This window comes from Pyricularia pennisetigena, chromosome 5 (genome assembly GCF_004337985.1).
Source record: "Pyricularia pennisetigena strain Br36 chromosome 5, whole genome shotgun sequence".
In the NCBI taxonomy this organism is placed as follows: Eukaryota; Fungi; Ascomycota; class Sordariomycetes; order Magnaporthales; family Pyriculariaceae; genus Pyricularia; species Pyricularia pennisetigena.
Genome location: NC_043743.1, coordinates 3,312,839 through 3,329,644, shown reverse-complemented (window position 1 = coordinate 3,329,644; position 16,806 = coordinate 3,312,839). Strand labels below are relative to the sequence as shown.

The 16,806-nt window shown below is 50.7% G+C and overlaps 5 protein-coding genes across 5 annotated transcripts; 1 reads left to right on the top strand and 4 right to left on the bottom strand.

Moving 5' to 3' along the window:
- Nucleotides 1-203: 203 nt before the first annotated feature.
- On the bottom strand, nt 204-2,372 carry PpBr36_08913 (uncharacterized protein; the record flags this gene model as incomplete). Its single annotated transcript, XM_029896038.1, has 1 exon — nt 204-2,372. The coding sequence occupies one exon, from the start codon at nt 2,370-2,372 to the stop codon at nt 204-206; it is 2,169 nt and encodes a 722-aa protein (XP_029747520.1).
- Nucleotides 2,373-3,052: 680 nt separating this feature from the next.
- On the bottom strand, nt 3,053-3,575 carry PpBr36_08912 (uncharacterized protein; the record flags this gene model as incomplete). The annotated part of the gene is made up of 2 exons (XM_029896037.1): nt 3,053-3,399; nt 3,515-3,575. 2 exons carry the CDS (start codon nt 3,573-3,575, stop codon nt 3,053-3,055), a joined length of 408 nt encoding a protein of 135 aa, XP_029747040.1.
- A 1,654-nt stretch (nt 3,576-5,229) lies between these two features.
- PpBr36_08911 (uncharacterized protein) lies at nt 5,230-5,860 on the bottom strand (the record flags this gene model as incomplete). Its single annotated transcript, XM_029896036.1, has 2 exons — nt 5,230-5,594; nt 5,674-5,860. 2 exons carry the CDS (start codon nt 5,858-5,860, stop codon nt 5,230-5,232), a joined length of 552 nt encoding a protein of 183 aa, XP_029747101.1.
- A 1,741-nt stretch (nt 5,861-7,601) lies between these two features.
- On the bottom strand, nt 7,602-8,773 carry PpBr36_08910 (uncharacterized protein; the record flags this gene model as incomplete). Its single annotated transcript, XM_029896035.1, has 2 exons — nt 7,602-8,503; nt 8,581-8,773. 2 exons carry the CDS (start codon nt 8,771-8,773, stop codon nt 7,602-7,604), a joined length of 1,095 nt encoding a protein of 364 aa, XP_029747100.1.
- Nucleotides 8,774-12,508: 3,735 nt separating this feature from the next.
- PpBr36_08909 (uncharacterized protein) lies at nt 12,509-16,118 on the top strand (the record flags this gene model as incomplete). The annotated part of the gene is given in 3 exon segments (XM_029896034.1): nt 12,509-12,783; nt 12,956-13,456; nt 13,475-16,118. The coding sequence occupies 3 exon segments, from the start codon at nt 12,509-12,511 to the stop codon at nt 16,116-16,118; spliced, it is 3,420 nt and encodes a 1,139-aa protein (XP_029747114.1).
- Between the last annotated feature and the right edge of the window lie 688 nt (nt 16,119-16,806).

Sequence of the window (16,806 nt, the reverse complement as noted above, 5' to 3'; positions counted from 1 at the left end):
CAAACACATGAGCTTGCGTTGCCAGTATTTGTGTCCCGTTTCTATCACAATCTACAAGGCAAATAGGGTCTCGGTCGGTTCGTTTTTTTTTTTTTTTCCTTTCAGCCCTTGCTTTTATACTGCGCCGATTATCGTCCTGTTTAGAACCCGTAGGATGGTCATATATGCTTTTTCAGTCGTCCATCGTAACGGGGTTTATTTACCTACCAATTGAGCAGCTTAGCTGGACCTTTGACCTCACCAACACGGGTTTCCTTGATAAGACGGAACGTCCTCTCCATAACCTGGCGCGTGTGTGTACCGGTTTTGAAATGGAGTTTGAAGAAGGGGCGGACATGGTTAACTCTATTGATGTCTTGACTTCCTTCCTTGAAAAGAAACACATTCCGCATCATAAGATCTGATTCTATGAAGGTTCTGCCCTCCAGGAAAGGATTTTGGAACCAATCGTCAGGCTGCGGCGGCCCACGGTTCTCCAGGCCGAATATCAGTTGCGCTCCTGTAAAGACGCTCAAAGGCCATGCGCTAAAGTCCCTCGGCTGGTATCCCACCGATTTTTGGAAAGACGATCCGAAAAAGATACCACTGCGACCGCCAAAGACAGTCCGCAGGCCATCTGCTAGGATGGGCAGCAGGTTTCTGGACGGCGTGCCGTGGAAAGCCGCCTGCCCTGGCGTTCCTCCTCGCGTCTGCCCGGCGTCGAAGTTGATCTGGCGTGCGACTGTCGAGTTGAGCAGCACGAACTGGTGAATGCTGCGGCTGTCTACGCTCTCGGGCGCTATGTACTTTACCCACGCGGCCCTGGATGCCGACACCAGACAGCCTGGGAAAGCAAATGACAGGAACAGCATGGCGGTTCGCCGGTCTTCCGCGCCTCTACCCGCAGCTTGGATGGACGAGGCTGTCGATTCGCCGTCCAGCTTGGGGAAAGAGCTGATGGCCGCGCGAACGGATGCGCCGCGGATGTTCCTGACGGGGGCTGGGAGGTTGGCGCTCATGTCGGCCATTTGTTCATCCCTCATGGAGTTGAGACAGCCTAGTAGGAAGTCAAGCACCAGGTGGTCGAGAAGAAGCGGCGACATGAGAAGCTCCAGCGGCCAGGTGGCCATGGTTTCGTTGCACCGTGGCGAGCAGGCGACGGGGCGCCAAACATGGGTTCCGAGGGGCTTCTGGCAGACGACGCAGTGGGTTGCACAATAGACCTCGCAAAGAACCTTCTCCACGACAACGCCAACCTCGGCCAGGGTGTCGGATGGCTCGCGAGCTGTGCTGTCATGGAGCGCAACATGAAGGTACCGGCTCAGGGCCAGGGTGAGAAAGTTGTCGAGTTCAGCTCCTGCATTGTCCGGTGACCATGCCTTTGCAGGGTTACAGAAGGATGTTTCGTTATCAAACCCATCATGCTCGTCTTGGAAGCTCAGCGCAACCCGGAAGCAATCTACCGACTGCTGGTTGTTCCGCTGACCCAAGCGCAGTTGAACCTTGACAGTCGTCGGGTGTTCCTTCAAAGCCCACAGAAGCGTTTCGCCTTGCTTGAACTCGGGCACTGGGAAGTTAAAGTCGAACGCACTGCCATCTGAAGATCTGCTGACGAAACCCTCGACCGCTTTGGGTATCTCGACTTTCTCGTTGGGCTTCTTTGGGGCCAACTCTACGATTAGATCTTCAAAGTCACCTACAAGGGACTCTGCTGGCTCGTCCTGGTCCTCTGCAACATCCTCATCCTCATCTCCTTCCTTGTCGTCCACAGTGATTCCGCGTATGGTGCTCCTGATTCCTTCCACAACGGTGTCCTTGATGCGTCGCAACCCCGCCATGGGTACGTTATTGGCCCCAGACTCGTCTCTGTCATTATCATCGTCGACCTCATCATCGTTCTCGTTTTGTTTAGCCCAGCGAGACTCGGCTAGCGCCCCGCTGCTCGTTGCCGAGCGTCTTGCACGCTTCTTCGGAGTGGCCCGCGTCGAGGTCGAGGATTCCCTGCCTTCTTGCTCAATGTCACCCGACCTCCTCTTGCCCCGGGCACTCTGATTTGGTGCAGGCTCGGCAGCGGCTTTGCGCTTGGCCGGCTGTCGGCCTGCCGTTGGTGTTTCGGCGCCGGGCTTTTTTGCTGCCGCGGGATTCTTCGTGCTCGGCTTCCCCTTGACTGCCTGCTTAGACTTGAGCTTGACAGGTGCTGTTTTTGAAGCAGGTGGCTCGGTTGGTCTTTTGTTCTGGCTGCCAGCAGTCTTCTTCTTTGCCGGCGTCTCCTGGACCAAGGGGCCCTTCTCGGCCTTCTTCCGAGACGCCTGCCGCTTAGCAGCCGGCTTCTTCTTCTTCTTTTCGGCAAGAGCTTCCTGGCGAGACTTTATGGCGCGTGTGACTGGAGCCATCTTGACGATGGGTATATGCAGAAAGTCTGTTCCGGTGTGGCCCTGTTGGGGAAAGGTGTTGATGCTTGCGCTAAATATCGTGTGCAGAAGGGGGGGATCACTGGTGTTATTGCTTCTGCTTCTGCTTCTACTTTTATGACGTGGAAGCGACTGAAATCAGCTGCTGTCGGTTTGTGTATTTATAAGCGCTTGACTGCGCAACCATGTGTCCGCCCATCTTTGTTACCTCGAGCCATCAGTTCTAAAGCATGTCTGCCTTGATGTAACATTAGTCTACGCATTTCGGAAACTCGAAAATTTCTTCCCGAGTTGTCTTCCCAATGACCGAATCTTGGCTGCCTTGAGAGCAGCGGCAGCTCCTTTGTGTTGAGAGAGCCGTTCGTGTCATTGACGGTTCGTTAGACAACGAACTGCTTGGTGAAGAGACCCGGAGGCTGTTCATGCTGGTTCCAACGCAAGGCAGCAAGCAGTAATAACAAACTTTACGGTTCCTGTGGTAAGCTTCAATTTATTTGTCTTTGTGTTTCACCTTCGCTTCTGGGGTTTGTTCTTTGAGCATCTTCGAACGATCTGGAGTGTTTTTTTTTTCTTTTTTTTTCCCCCTTTGTACCTAGCTAACGGAGCATTGCTCATGCCATTGCGGTCTCCACAAGTCTGCATGTTAGACATCCATCGACACATTAGACCTTGGAGTCGCCTCGTGCCACCTCTGGCGAAAGAGGCTTGCGTCGGGTGGCTCGTCGCCCCTCCCTGGCCTTGTTGTCCGCCACCCTCCTCCAGCTGGCAGCTACCTCCTCATCCGTATATTCCCTCGTCACCGCGCCCGCCTTGGCTGCCGTGTACTCTGGAAACATCGGCACCGGGGTAGACGGAGAAGACGCTTCCCGTGACGACAATCTCCCCTCCTTCCGCGGGCGAATTGTGCCGCATGTAATGTCCAGCCGGCCCCAGCGCTGCCAGACGGCCCGAGAGGCGGCGGCCTGCTGCCCGTACGACGTCACCCGGCTGATGTGGCGACGCGCCAGCCCTTGGAGAGGAGGTTTTCAGCTAGCTGTAGGCCGATGCCGCTCTGTGATAGAGTTTAGAATCGAGGTTAATCCCCATGGGTTGTGTGTCTCATGTGGCTCTGGAGAAGCGTATACTTACACTGCCGCCGGTTATGTATACCACCTTGCCCTGAGGGATACCGCCATTCAAACCCATTACTTGGAGAAGCCATTGAATCAAGGATGCTGCCGTGCCTCGGGTGCTGTTGTTCTGCGCATGGGGCTCAAGAATGTCATCTTGCCCATGAGGTTCTTGAGATTGGGATCTATCCCCCGACCCATATGAAGAAGGACTCGACCATTTTATCCTTCTTCTCGAACTTTTTAAACTGCCTGAACATGCAATCGGCGATAGCTCGTCTTCTCCAGAGTAGTAGAAGGAGTCCCCGGGGCTATCTACAATGGGTAAAGAAAGAGGTGGTTGCGCAGGATTGTTCGGTGCCGTTCCTCGCTTGATGCATATCTGGCCTCGTATGAAAAGAAGAAAAGCATTCCCAGCCACACTCAGTTTGCCTAAAATAAGCCTGTTTTATTTTTAGTCAGGATCATAGGCTGTGTAGACGCGTGGAAGCACTCATTGCTCATATCAAGGTTGACATGCCACCATGTCCAAGGAGACGGTTTCGTACAGTGCTTTTTGTAGTCCTTTTGGCCATGATTCGGGGTTTCTCCAAAAGTTGTTGCCATGTGTGCGCCATTTGATATCAGTCGCGTTCAGGGGTATTGCATACGCGCTCTTCAAATCTGACATCTGGATAATGCCTATTGTTATGGCGTAGTCATCATCTTGATTAATGTCAAGCATGAAGTTGCTGAGTTTAATGTCTGGCAATCACGTCAATCACCAAGTCCTGACACAGGGGCTTCAACGAGTTACAGCCCAGCCCAGGACATGAATGATTCGCTTGTCGTGCAGGTCAGCCATGTCAATCAGAGAGTCCCTTGTGATACGATTCTTTATGACGCGCAGGCTGAGAGATTCCTTCACGGCAAGGAAATTGTGCACGAGGGAAAGGTGTCGATCGCTGTCTTGACATGGGCTGACTCGACCAGCCTTTGCAGCGAATCTTTGTTACTGAGTGACTCTTGGTGGACAGACTTGATGACATTTCTTCTAGTGGCCAAAGGGCTAAGCAAACCGGAATCAACTAGAGACATGTCAAACGTGGGTCGTCAAGCGGTAGTGTGGTTGCTGCCACTTGCGAAACGAGATGCGCCGAAAGGGAGGACATGTTCGAGGAAGAAGTGAAGCGACCAGGGAGCAGAAAAAGCTGACAATCAGACTGGACAAGTGCACGAGATGCCATGGCGAAGGCGTCAATTGCTCAAAACTCACTCAGCATCCGCGACGGGACGAACTAGTTCAAAGTGAATGCGCGCATTCGCAACTCAGTCGGTTTGCGCCAGACCCTGTTGTGGTTTAGATCCATGCAGGCGCGCGCGCCATTTCGTAAAGTATGCGCCCATGAACCGACAACCGACCTTTTTTTCCTTGTGACGGATCATCGTGATGAAATAACTCGGCTACGTAATAGTCAGATCCCGTTAACGAAAGCTTTTACTATCCCTTTTCAGTATTAATGGTATTGATGATAAACCAGAACAACCAGCAGCAAAACATTAAAGTTTCCAAAAAAAAGGACAAAAAAAAAAATAAATGCCTGGATTCTTTGCGTTTGAGCTCCGCTTCTACAAAATCTATTAACCGCAGATCCGCACCAGAAACCCCAGACCACATAAAGAAGTGATAATCAAGAAATCAGTCAATAACGCAGATGCCAAAAATGACAGAAATCCTTTCCCCGCTCCCTTTATCCCTGGACAAAGTCGACGCAGCTCTCGTACGTCTGCTTGGCGGCAGTGCCGAACCAGAACCACTGCAGAACGCACTCGCCGCCGACGGTGCACTTGTTGGCGGGGAGCTGAGGCATGGTGACGGAGAAGGCGGTGTTGTTTGGCGGCAGCTGGGGGAGCTTCTCGTCGGCGTAGCTGTCAAAGACTATGAGGGGCTCGCCGATGGCCTTGTTGGTCCTTGTGTCGACAATGGAGACGTTCATGGGACCCTCGTGGGGGATGGGGAGGGCGGCCTTCATCGGGATCACCTGGCCCGCCTTGAAGGTCTGGAGGCGGTCCTTGTTGTCCTCGAACACGGCGCCACGGCACAGGAAGAGGTTGCCTGCAGTCCGAGTCTGGGTTAGTATCGTGCTTTTTGGTATAGATCTATATGGAAACGTTGTTTCTGGGTTTGGACATACAGTTTGCGCCAGTGCCCTTCACATTCTCGATAGGTGTGGTGCCGTCGGCCACAACAGTCGACACGGCCGCCTGACCACAGGCCTTGGCCATGGCCGCACCAGCGATACGCGCAGGGGGCGAGGTGATGTTACCGTGCGCGAGGACGGTCGCGACGATCGTAGAGACAACGGCAAGCTTGGCGAACATTTTGTCTTTTGATAGTCTCTTGGCTTTTTCTTCTTCTTTTCTTTTTTCTCGTTGAGGCTTGTTTTTTGAGCTCGAATGTAGGCGAGAAAAAGGCGTTTGTGTGTATTATCTAATGATCTGGTTTTGGAACAGAAGAGAAACGAGTGACCGGCACCGATGATGCAACTTTGCAACAAGATGAATAGAATAAGTTATAAAGAGACGAAGGGAATGTGAAGACTTTGGAACTATGATGAGATGAAAAAAAAGCTAGAGCAGAGCCGCAGTCAACGGCGAGGGACGCCTTTATGGGAAATGCAGCACGAACGGGTCACGGAGTCAAGGCGTTCCGTGGAGTAGCCTTTAGGCCAGGTACGAAATTGACATGCCATCATGAGCGGGCCGCACGGCCGGCCGTCATACCAGGGCATCGATGCACCTGTCAGTCTTCTTCAAAAAAGAAACCAGGTCGACAGAGAACCGTGCCGTGAGCCAAGGTGCATCGTGTCGAATTGCAAAATAAGCTTGTCTCGGCTCAGGGATCTTTGACGTGGTGAACATGACAGTGGAAACGGGAATAAGGGGACCGACTCATAGGGAGAAAACTAAGGAGTTGAGACCCCGCAGCACATGTCACCCCCTTGGGTCAGGAAAGAGAAAAGAACAAAAAATAATTGAAAATTGAAAATGAAAATGAAAATGAAAATGAAACGAAACCAATACGGGGACTTTGTTTCCCCCTGTCCAGGTTTTAGCAGTAGTGCGTGCTGAGGCAGATGGGGAAAAAAAAGCTTCCGCCAAGAATCTGATGCGAGCCACGTTTTGGAATCGTCGGAATCGGTCGGATCAACACCCAACCGTGGTGGGCCACACGATGTGAGCCGCTGAATATTCCCTGTTTACCCGTTGAACAACTCCCTGTCGATCCGCTGAAGATCCAGAGAGATGGGGAATCTGACCGCAGCAATCTTTGCTGGCCCTGCGTCGGGTCACTGACGCCTTTTGTTTTCTTATTGTTTTTTTTTTTTTTTCTTCTTCTTCCCACTAGCGAACCCTTAAAGTGAGTGGGTAACCCCTCACCATTAATACATCGGTACCCCGTGATTCTGCTTTACCAATTTTAGCCACGTTTGTTAATGTCCACTGTCGTTCGCCATGGCGAGTCGGTGCTGCCAAGTTGACGGCGACAACAATCTAAATTCGAAAAGTACAGACGGCCTAAGCATGAGTAATTGCAGTGTCTGAGCTGCCAAGTGTCACTTTACTGCACTGCACAACATGCCGTTGGGTATGACTATTCGCCTTGTGTAAGCATTATCATTATGACTCTAATTTCGTTGTGTTAAGGTTTTAGGCTTACATTTAGTACAACGCTTGACATTTTGTCCGACTTGCCGTTGAGGATTCGTCCCAATTGCTACTCGACCATGTAACACGGGGTCGGGAAATACGACGTTTACTTTTTTTTTTTTTTTTTTTTTTTTTTTACAAAGAATCTGCTAATGAATCTTTCACACTTGATATCTTTTGACACGACGCGTCATATGTCACAATCGATTAAATCCGACTCGACTCTATACACAGGTTTTTTCAAAGAAGAAAAAAAAAAAACACCACCCTCCAAGTCTGTACCAAACACCATTGTACACCCGCTGCGAGACTTGTCTTTTTGCCTCGCGTCCCATGACTAACACATTACAAAGAAAAAGAAAATGCAGATATCATTGCTCATGTCATCGCGCCGTCAGAAATCGACGCCGGTTTACTGGTTCTCTTCGTTGACCAGCACGTAACGGTACCTGGCCTTGCCGGCCTCCATGTCGAGGATGGCCTGGTTAGCCTCCTTCATCGGCCTCATCTCGACCAAGGGCTTGATGTTGTGCTTGGCGACAAACTCGAGCATCTCGCGGATCTCGCCGGGGCTGCCGATCAGGCTGCCGCCGACGCTGACGGCGTTGAGGACGAGGGTGAAGGCGTTGATGTTGGGCAGCACGCCGCCCTCGGGGACGCCGACGTTGATCAGGATGCCGTTAGGCTTGAGCAACATCAAGTACTTGTCCAGCGGCATGCCAGTGTGCGAGACGGTGCAGATGATGAGGTCCAGGCTGCGGCGGTGGTGCTTCTCCCAGTCCTTCTCGTCCTCGGTCGCGATGTAGTCGTCGGCCCCCAGGGACAAGACCTCCTTGCGCTTGGACTCGCGCCTTGACACGCCCACCACCTTGTCCGCACCCATCGCCTTGGCGAACAGGACGGCAAAGTGGCCCAGACCGCCAACGCCGACGATGCCGACCTTCTTGCCCGGTCCGCAATTGTTGTCCTTGAGTGGGGCCCAGACGGTCACGCCGCCGCACATGAGGGGCGCGGCGTACTCGGAGGGCAGGCCGTCGGGGATCTTGATGCAGAACTTGCCGTTGGTGCGGTTGTAGGTGGCGTAGCCGCCGTACGACTTGCCCTCATCGCCGGGGTAGACGGAGCCGTATGTGTTGATGCTCTGGCCCTTGGTAGAGCAGTAGTTCTCGCGGCCGATGGAGCACTCGGGGCAGTCGGGACTCATGCAGCTGCGGGCCTGGGCGCCGACACCCACCCGGTCGCCGACCTTGATGTCCTTGACGTTGCTGCCGACGCGAACAGCACGGCCAACAATCTCGTGGCCGACACAGCAGGCTATCGTCAGGAACCGGTTGTTAGTAAAGTCGCTGCAAACAGTACCGCCTTCTCAACAGGGAACGAGGCAGACATACGGTAAGGCGTAGCGCCCCATCCAGAGGAGAGAGTGTGCAGATCCGAGCCGCAGATACCGCAGTGGGTGATCTTGATGTCGACATCATCCTCCGTCCACTTCTTAGGCTCAAACTCTCCCCAACGCATCTTGCCGTTGACTGACTCGGGCGAGTCACCCATCCAGCCCTCAAACTTGTAGTCGGTAGCAGCCATTGTAAATTAGGGGTTGGTATGTTTTTGATTCTGGGTTGATGTGTTTTGATTTGGGTTGATGTCGGTTGGTGTCTTTCAAAGTTTGGTTAAAGATCCCAAGGACTTATACTTCGGATGTAACCACCAGCATCCCTCTTACGGGCGACCAAGCGGTCATTATATACCCCATCGTCCGACCCATGGTTCTATGGCATTTGTAATGGGATGAAAGAACTCCCGAGCCAAAATGAAAAGAGGGGGTCAAAGACTGTGCTGCTGCATGCAAAAATGCCGACGTCATGCTGATAGACCCGCAACCATGGGCATGCTGCCATAGTATACTACCGAGGGAACTTTGCGAGCATGGCCAGTAGCTTTACAAATGGTCCAACGGAGCGGAGTCGGGTTTCTGGAGAGAATCCACAGCCACCGGTGCGGAAAAAAAAATGATGTAGCAATAATTCGCGACTCGATTTGGTGACTCGATTTGGAAAAAAACAAGAGCTAACGGAAATCCCCGATATTAGTTAGTCATCATCGGGAATACCAATTCAGACTTTCCCCTTCGCTGGCCAAGGTCATATTTTTTTCAGTCAAGGTAAAGATCATCAAGGGCCGAAGTTGAGAACAACGTCAGAAGCAGTTAGAAGGACCAAGAAAAAGCCCACGGTAGTGAGGGTCCCTATTCCCAGGTTCACGTGGGGACCCACCATTGACACCGCCGCATCGATCTCGATCTTGCAGAAGACTACATAAAGAAGGTGAGCAAAGACGGGAGAAGAGGAAAAGAAAGAAAAAAAAAAAAAAAAACCCTAAACAAACGAGACGATGTGCTTCAATATCACGGAAGTAGATGAGGCGCGAGGCAGACTTCGTACCACGGCGACGTAGACAAGCTTCCGCAAGCTCCACGCTTTTGGCCCCCCATCTAGTAGTCTTTGATGTCAGGTATACACTTTTTTTTCTCCCCATTAGGGCCTAGCAACTGGTTTATGCTTGTGCGCCGGATGGCATGGAACCATGCTTTATGCAGAGCTGGGTGAACAGACCCTGGCTGCGTCAAAGCCGGACGCGGTGATAAACCTTCGAGCGCGTGCATCGAGTCAGTTTCTTTGCCATCCTTCAAGTTTGCGCGGAATTTTTTCCATCCTTCGATCCCAGTCCGAATTGAAACCCGACCCCTCCAAAATCATATTGTCGCCAGATCGTTGAATTGCAATTTCGTCATTCTGGAGTCTTCCACTTGTGTTTTTTTTTTTTTTGTTTTTGTTTTTTTTTTCATCTTTCCTCCGTCTTTCTCTCAATTTCTCTTTTTCTGCTGTTTGACATTGCAAGTGTTCGCGCCAGTGTCTCAAGAACCCATTTTGAATAAAGAGGTAAATACCCTGCGCGATTTTACAGTACAGTTTTGAACAAGGTTTATGCGCGTCAACATAAGATAAAGGATTTTTCGCTCCCAGAGTTGCTGGTTTGTAAAGCTGTTCCTTGTGACCGGTGGTCTCGGAGCTTATCATGGCGAGGCAAAAAGCTCAGACTTGCCCGCTTGCTTGAGCAAAACTCCATCGCCCTGGCAGTTGGTTGTTTTTACACCTTTCACACCCCAAATCGCCAAGCTACCATTCTGCAGTGCTGCTTTGAGCAAGTTCGACACTTTATTTGGACATGAACTCTACCCGCAAAGCTCATCCGAACTGTTTAGTTTGTAGCAACCTATCTGTTAGTCACAGTGTTATTGTCGTGTGTATATTGTAAGCCTAACAAGTTAGACCTGATTTTTGTATATGTTTACACAATAATAACAGGCTGATTAAAAGGCCAAGACTTATTGATTCGCTGTTGAAGCAGGAAATGGCTTGATTTTAGCTTTTCTTTTCTGTGCCCGAATCGGCTTCTTGCATTGTTTTCTTCTTGTTCCTGGAATGTTGATTGCTTTTCAACATCCTCACTGGCTTTCTGGCGCGTGCTGAACCGCTATTATTGGCTGAATGCGTGCTGAATGCAGCCACATTGCAGCCAACAAGCCCTGCAAACAACGCCTCCCCCGTTTGCCGTTTTCACCGTTGTGCTAGATGGGGCTGTATGTAATTTTCGATTGGTCAGACATGCCACGTTTGCTGTCGTTTTCGGGGGAATTGCACAGTTAATCATCCGACAATAACAACAAATCCGTGAACCAACTTGGTATTTCTTTGAATGGCAAATTAAGCCAAGAAGCTTGGCTGATCTTTACCCCTCCATGCAAGGTAACAGCGTGAGACAATGAAATAAAGCAAGAACTTTCTTATATAGGTGGGGGGACCTTACCTAGAGTTTTAGAGATACTTACATGCACTTGCTGTGAACACAAGCAAGCGTACAGTATATACCAAGGTGTCAGGCGAAAAATCCAATACCCCGGCACAATGTTAAACTTCGCGTAATTACGCAGCAATACCCTGTTTTGGGAATATTTTAAAATCGCGACCTACATGTATTTCGCAGCCTGATGGGAAATATCACTAGAACAAGCAAACCTCTCAGTCCAGCGCGCCGCCCACAACTGTACAGGTGTGTTGATTTTTATAAACCCTTACCACCATAGTATAGCTTTGGCGTCATTCGGCTTGTGAGACCCTTATCTCCACTCCGATAAGCTGTCGGTACCCGGAAAGCCGGGTGTTGTTGAGCTAAGTGGATTTGATGCGATGCTACGATACTTTACTTTATTTAGTTCTTCAAAGTAGTGGAGCTGAAGTGATTACATGTATTTCGTTCGGCAAGGCCAAGCGGACTGCTAGCCCAGGATTGTGAGCTTCCGATGTAGGGAGGATGTTGTAATATGGTAACAGCCAAGGTGTGATTACTTTTTGAGTCCTCCGCACGCCTCGGGAACAAGAAGAAAAAAGAAAAGAAAAAAAACTTAGATACCTCCTTGGCTGCATGGCGGCCAACTCAGTACGAATATTTACATTTGGATGTGATACATCGAGCGATATGAAATTGGTAAGTCAGCCCTGAGGCACCTCAGAGATACCTTCCATGGTATCCTAGTACCTACCTGCCGATCTGTGGTCGAATCCGGGAAAACAGAATGGAAACTGACTTCTTTTTGCGGCTTCATGCAATGGAAGCGGTAGAACTATCCCAGAACATTGCAAGCGAAAACAAAAACCTTAACTATCGATCATACACGCACGGGGGTGATGAAAACGGGTAAACAAGGATCATTCTCTCAAGCCTTCCGCCTTTCTTGGATGAAAGTCTGAAATTTGGCTGCCTTGCTCGTCTGCCTTTTGTTGCCAGCAGGGTAGACTGGTTTATGCCATTGTTGCGACGTCTCCACATGATCTACTCGCAGAGTTGCTTTTCAGCCCAACACGCGAACGTTGGAGCCGAAACAATCATCATAAATCTTGGTTTTATTCTGTTCACTATCCAATACTTCCCACACTCTCTACCATATGCCCAAGGCAAATCAATTAGCACATACACAACCACAGCCGCGGAAAGTACTGATTGAAACGCAATCCTGCTTGCCTGGTGGTATTTGTGCCCTTTCCATCACCAAACCGTTGACCCTTCAATCCCACTTCATTTTAGCTTTGCTGCAGGTGTGAAGGCGGCGCGACGCCAATCAAAGAAAGAGCCGTTGCGGCGCTAACGAATCCCGCCAGGTACCAATCACCAGGGCAAACAACCCCCCCAAAGAACCAAGTTTCACCATCGTTGTCCTCAGCAACAACTATTCTTGCGAGCCCGTCGAGAATCCCACTCAGCATGACGCGGCAGCCTCAAGGGCCGGCCGACGTCGCAGCTGCTAACCAGTCGCTGAACAGTCGCTTGAAAGGCCGACTCCCAGCAGGGACGACCACCGATCGCGACAACGCAGACGATTCCGAAACCCCTCGCCTGGCTGGTACGAAACGTTACCGCCAGTCGACCCCGGTAACCACGCCTCTGAACCTGCCTGGGAATGTCACGGCATCCGCATCAGCACCCTCGATGCACTCGCTTGCGCGACCTCTGCGATCTCTCACGGCGGTACCTAATGTGTAGGTTGAATTTGAGCTAGATTGGCACCTACAGAGCCATGCTGTCTAGCGCTTTTCCAGCCCGGACATCCATCTCAGTCATCATGGGCTTGGACACGTCGCGACGCGACATGTTCTCCTTGAAGCTCTAATCTGTCATCTTTTGCTAACATCCCGAGCCGTCTGTTGGTAGATCCTCTTTGAACGCTCTTCCCTCTCCGGCGCAAAGTGACGAACCTAGCCCAGCATCTGCGGCCAACCCGCCCGACAGTCCGAACTCGCCACGACAAGCTCCGGTTCTGTCAATTGATTCCCAGGTCATATCGCAGGCCTTGGAGAGACCTCTACACAATAACAACACCGAATACTCGAGTCCCATGCCAGCAAATGGCGGTCCAGACACCAGTTTCGCATCTGTTAACACCAGAGGCACTCAGCGGGTCCCACAAAGCAACACTCGACATGTCTCTTGTGAATCCTCGCCCGCCAGGTCTATTCGCAACTCTGCGGATTTACAATCTCAATATCATCAAAAGGGGCTGGATACCAATGTGCCTGGCATTCCGGTAACCTCAGGTGCTAGTACGTTGCACATTCAACGTACTCTCGGACCTAACACTCCGGTCCAGTCTCCCCAGTCCCCACACGTTTCAGTGCAGCCAGGGCCCTACAGTTCCAAAAGACAGAGGCTTGAGTAAGTTTGTATTCCCAGTCTGGTTTCGTACACTCTCATACTGATCAACAAGGGCAGCATGCCATTCGCAACTTGGGCAAAGTCTCTCAAAAACTACCTTGATCGCACGAACTTTGAAAATGCGGACCCAAACAACATGGACCGTCGAAGGTTGTACTTGCTGGAACATGCCTGTCATGCACACGACTATGTTTATCTGCAGATCCATCAGATATACTGCAGATGGTCGTGCGATCCATCCGGGGTATACAGTGCTATGCCTGCATTCGACAGGGAAACCATTGATATGGCCTTCAGAGCACTGCGTGACATGCTGGCGTCTAATCAATCTGTCTCTCGACCAGCGCTGAACTTCTTCATCGCCTTCCCGGTGGATTTTCTACCAATCAGTCAGGAAGCGCTAGGCCGATGCCTCACTCGCTTGGCTCGTAATTGGGATGCCATGGTGAACTTGATCCTACAGAGGAGGCGGCCGCCGCTTGTCAACGAACTGATCTACCTCCTAGGCTGTGATTCACCCGGACTTCAATGTCTCGTCTTCATACGAGCGAGAAGAAGTTTGCAGGTCATGGACCATAGACCTCAGGTGCAGGAGATTGAAGCTTTGTTCTCTCATGACCAGGAAGTTGCTAACTTGGCATATATGAAGCGGTCGACGCTGCACATGCAGCACAGAACGCCCTCTGACTGGCAACTTTTTGAGAATGAGAATATGGCTCTGGTGCAGAAATATATCCAGCTGGTAATGGCTGCAAACTTGCCTGCGTCTATGGCATCCGGTGTAGTCCGATCGTCTCTACCTTTTGTGCAACAAGCTGCATCATCCAACCCTCACCCTTTGTCGGCCACGGCGGTATCGCAATCGACACCGTCGCCTTCACTCACCAGGCAAGGGCCTGCTGTGCCAACTCGACAGCAGCTCAGACTGCCTTCTACCATGATGCAGGAAAACTATGCACCTGTTCGCGCAAACAATATGATATACCCTTATAGCACACCTAATCAAGCATATACGCCAGGCTCTGGAAGTGTATCGTTTCAAAACCAATCACATGAACAATCACTACCATTTGGGCAACAAGTCCCGAACAGTGCATCGCATTACCTGCAACATAGAGCGGACCAACCCTACCACCGAGGGGCCCCATATTCCCAGCACCTTAACGGGCTCAATTCAGGTTACTCACAACAACCCAACACGCAGTGGCAGTATGTGCAACCCCCCCGGCCGCAGACTTCCATTGCGCCTGGTGTTATTACGCCTCATGCAAGTTCTCTTCCGACCCAGCCCAGTTCGATACGACCAAACCGACAACTTGGACATCGCAACAGCCAGAGTGCAGATCCTGTGCCCTTTTTCCCACCAGCAAGATCCGTCATCCCCCAAAGCCAACATGCTAGAGCCCCGAACGACTTGGTGGCCTACAGCCTTGGTTTACATCAAGTGGACTTACGAAGCCCTGTCAGGCATGTTCGAGCGCTTCCTAAGTCTCAAAACGCAGACGAGCACAAGTATTTTCAGTTCATCAGGGGCTTCGCCGTGCCGCCGTCCGACATTTCACCATCGAAGAAGGCATACGAATTCAGCTTTGACGTTAACGATATTGCTTTGCTTTCCAGAAGTCACATGTGTTCCAGCAATATTCCCCAGCTCCCGTTGGCAGAGCATTTTGAAGGCTCAGTTCGCTTGCGTCTGCGTTGCTGTCGCATTAAGGAGTCGGCAGGCACGCCGAATGAGCCAGACTGGATTACTTTCGCCACGTCATGGCCTCAGCGTATCTTCATCTCCCTCTTTGCCGACGAGGGAAGGACGAGGAAGGGCGTGAAACCAAGACGAGCACCTCAAAACTCTAAAGATCTCCCAACTGATATTACAGACATGGTCTTAGAAGGGATAAATAAACTCACTGTCAGTGTTGACGACCGACTTAATGACCCCGGATATCGACATTTTCTGGCCGTGGAGTGGATAGAAACACGCAGTTTCTCTAAAATAATAGCCGACGTTTATGCGAACCAAGTTCTTGATCCCAAAGCTACGCTTGAAGACATACAGCGCAAGGCAGGATGGACTTGCACAGAGCATGATGAGGACATCCAGATGGAAGTCGGGGAAGAATATAAAGTCGACTTGACGTGCCCCTTCATGGCAACTATCTGGGAGACCCCAGTACGTGGCGCGAATTGCGTTCACATTCAGTGCTTTGACCTCAAAACATGGCTGAAATCCCGGACGCAAATTCCCCACCGTCCCGAGTGCCAAACTCATGCGCATCCTTGCGACTGCTTCAGTCCGAAGCTGTCAATTGTCGATGACTGGAAATGCCCCATATGCAATGAAGATGCCAGGCCACAAAGTTTGCGGATCGACGGGTTCCTGGCAGAGGTACGCCGTAAACTCGAATCAGAAGGTAACCTGCGGAACACCAAGACCTTGATCGTATTTTCGGACAGCTCCTGGAAGCCGATAAAGGAAGAGGACGACGACGACGACGATGATGAAGATGAAATAGAGCTCGACGGCAGGCGCGGAGCAACTAATGGCACGGGGCCTGGCAAAACGAACGTGCCAGTCACAAATGCAAACAGACCACCTTTGGTGTCTCATGGGCCCCGCAGGTCGCACCACGATATAATAGATCTTCTCAGCGATGAAGATTAGGAGTCTTATCGAAACATACCTTTATGTCAGACAGACAATAAACGCCTTATTCGGCGAATTTGATACCCAAGATTTGCATTATCAGAAGTTTTGAAGCACTCCACGGCATTTTCTCTTTTTTTTTTTTTTTTCCTTTTTTCATGTTTGCTCTTTTAGCGTTCTTTGCACTAACTGCCCCATACTTTTTTGGCCGTACAATAAATTTCCGCAGTATCGGGGTGTGATGTATTAACTATCGGTTTAATTTTGGTCACGTTGATATTTATTTAATTGGGTCTCCCTTGAGGGATTCCGGAGTACCTAGATTTTGACAGGAAGCTTTGACTATCAAGACGGGGGGGTCTAGGGGTATAGTTAAGCATTATACACGGCAGGAAACAACCGCATTACTGCAAGCTCAAGAAATTTCGAGCATATAGTGTTTTTGGTTGGTGCTATTGAGGCGTAGATATTTAGGGAAAGCCTAGATTCTCTTACAATTTTACATGATCATCCCGTACTATTACAGGTATTCGTCCCTTTGACCTGGGCTAATTCGATTTATCTGATGCTCCTGCAAAGACACCCAACTGCCAGTATCCCGAAATGAAAATACAAACCCGATTTGGATGCCATGTACCTAGATAAGTAATAAATGACGTTCAGATGCATAGCGCAGAAAGCTCCGGAGAGCATGGATTGCAGGATG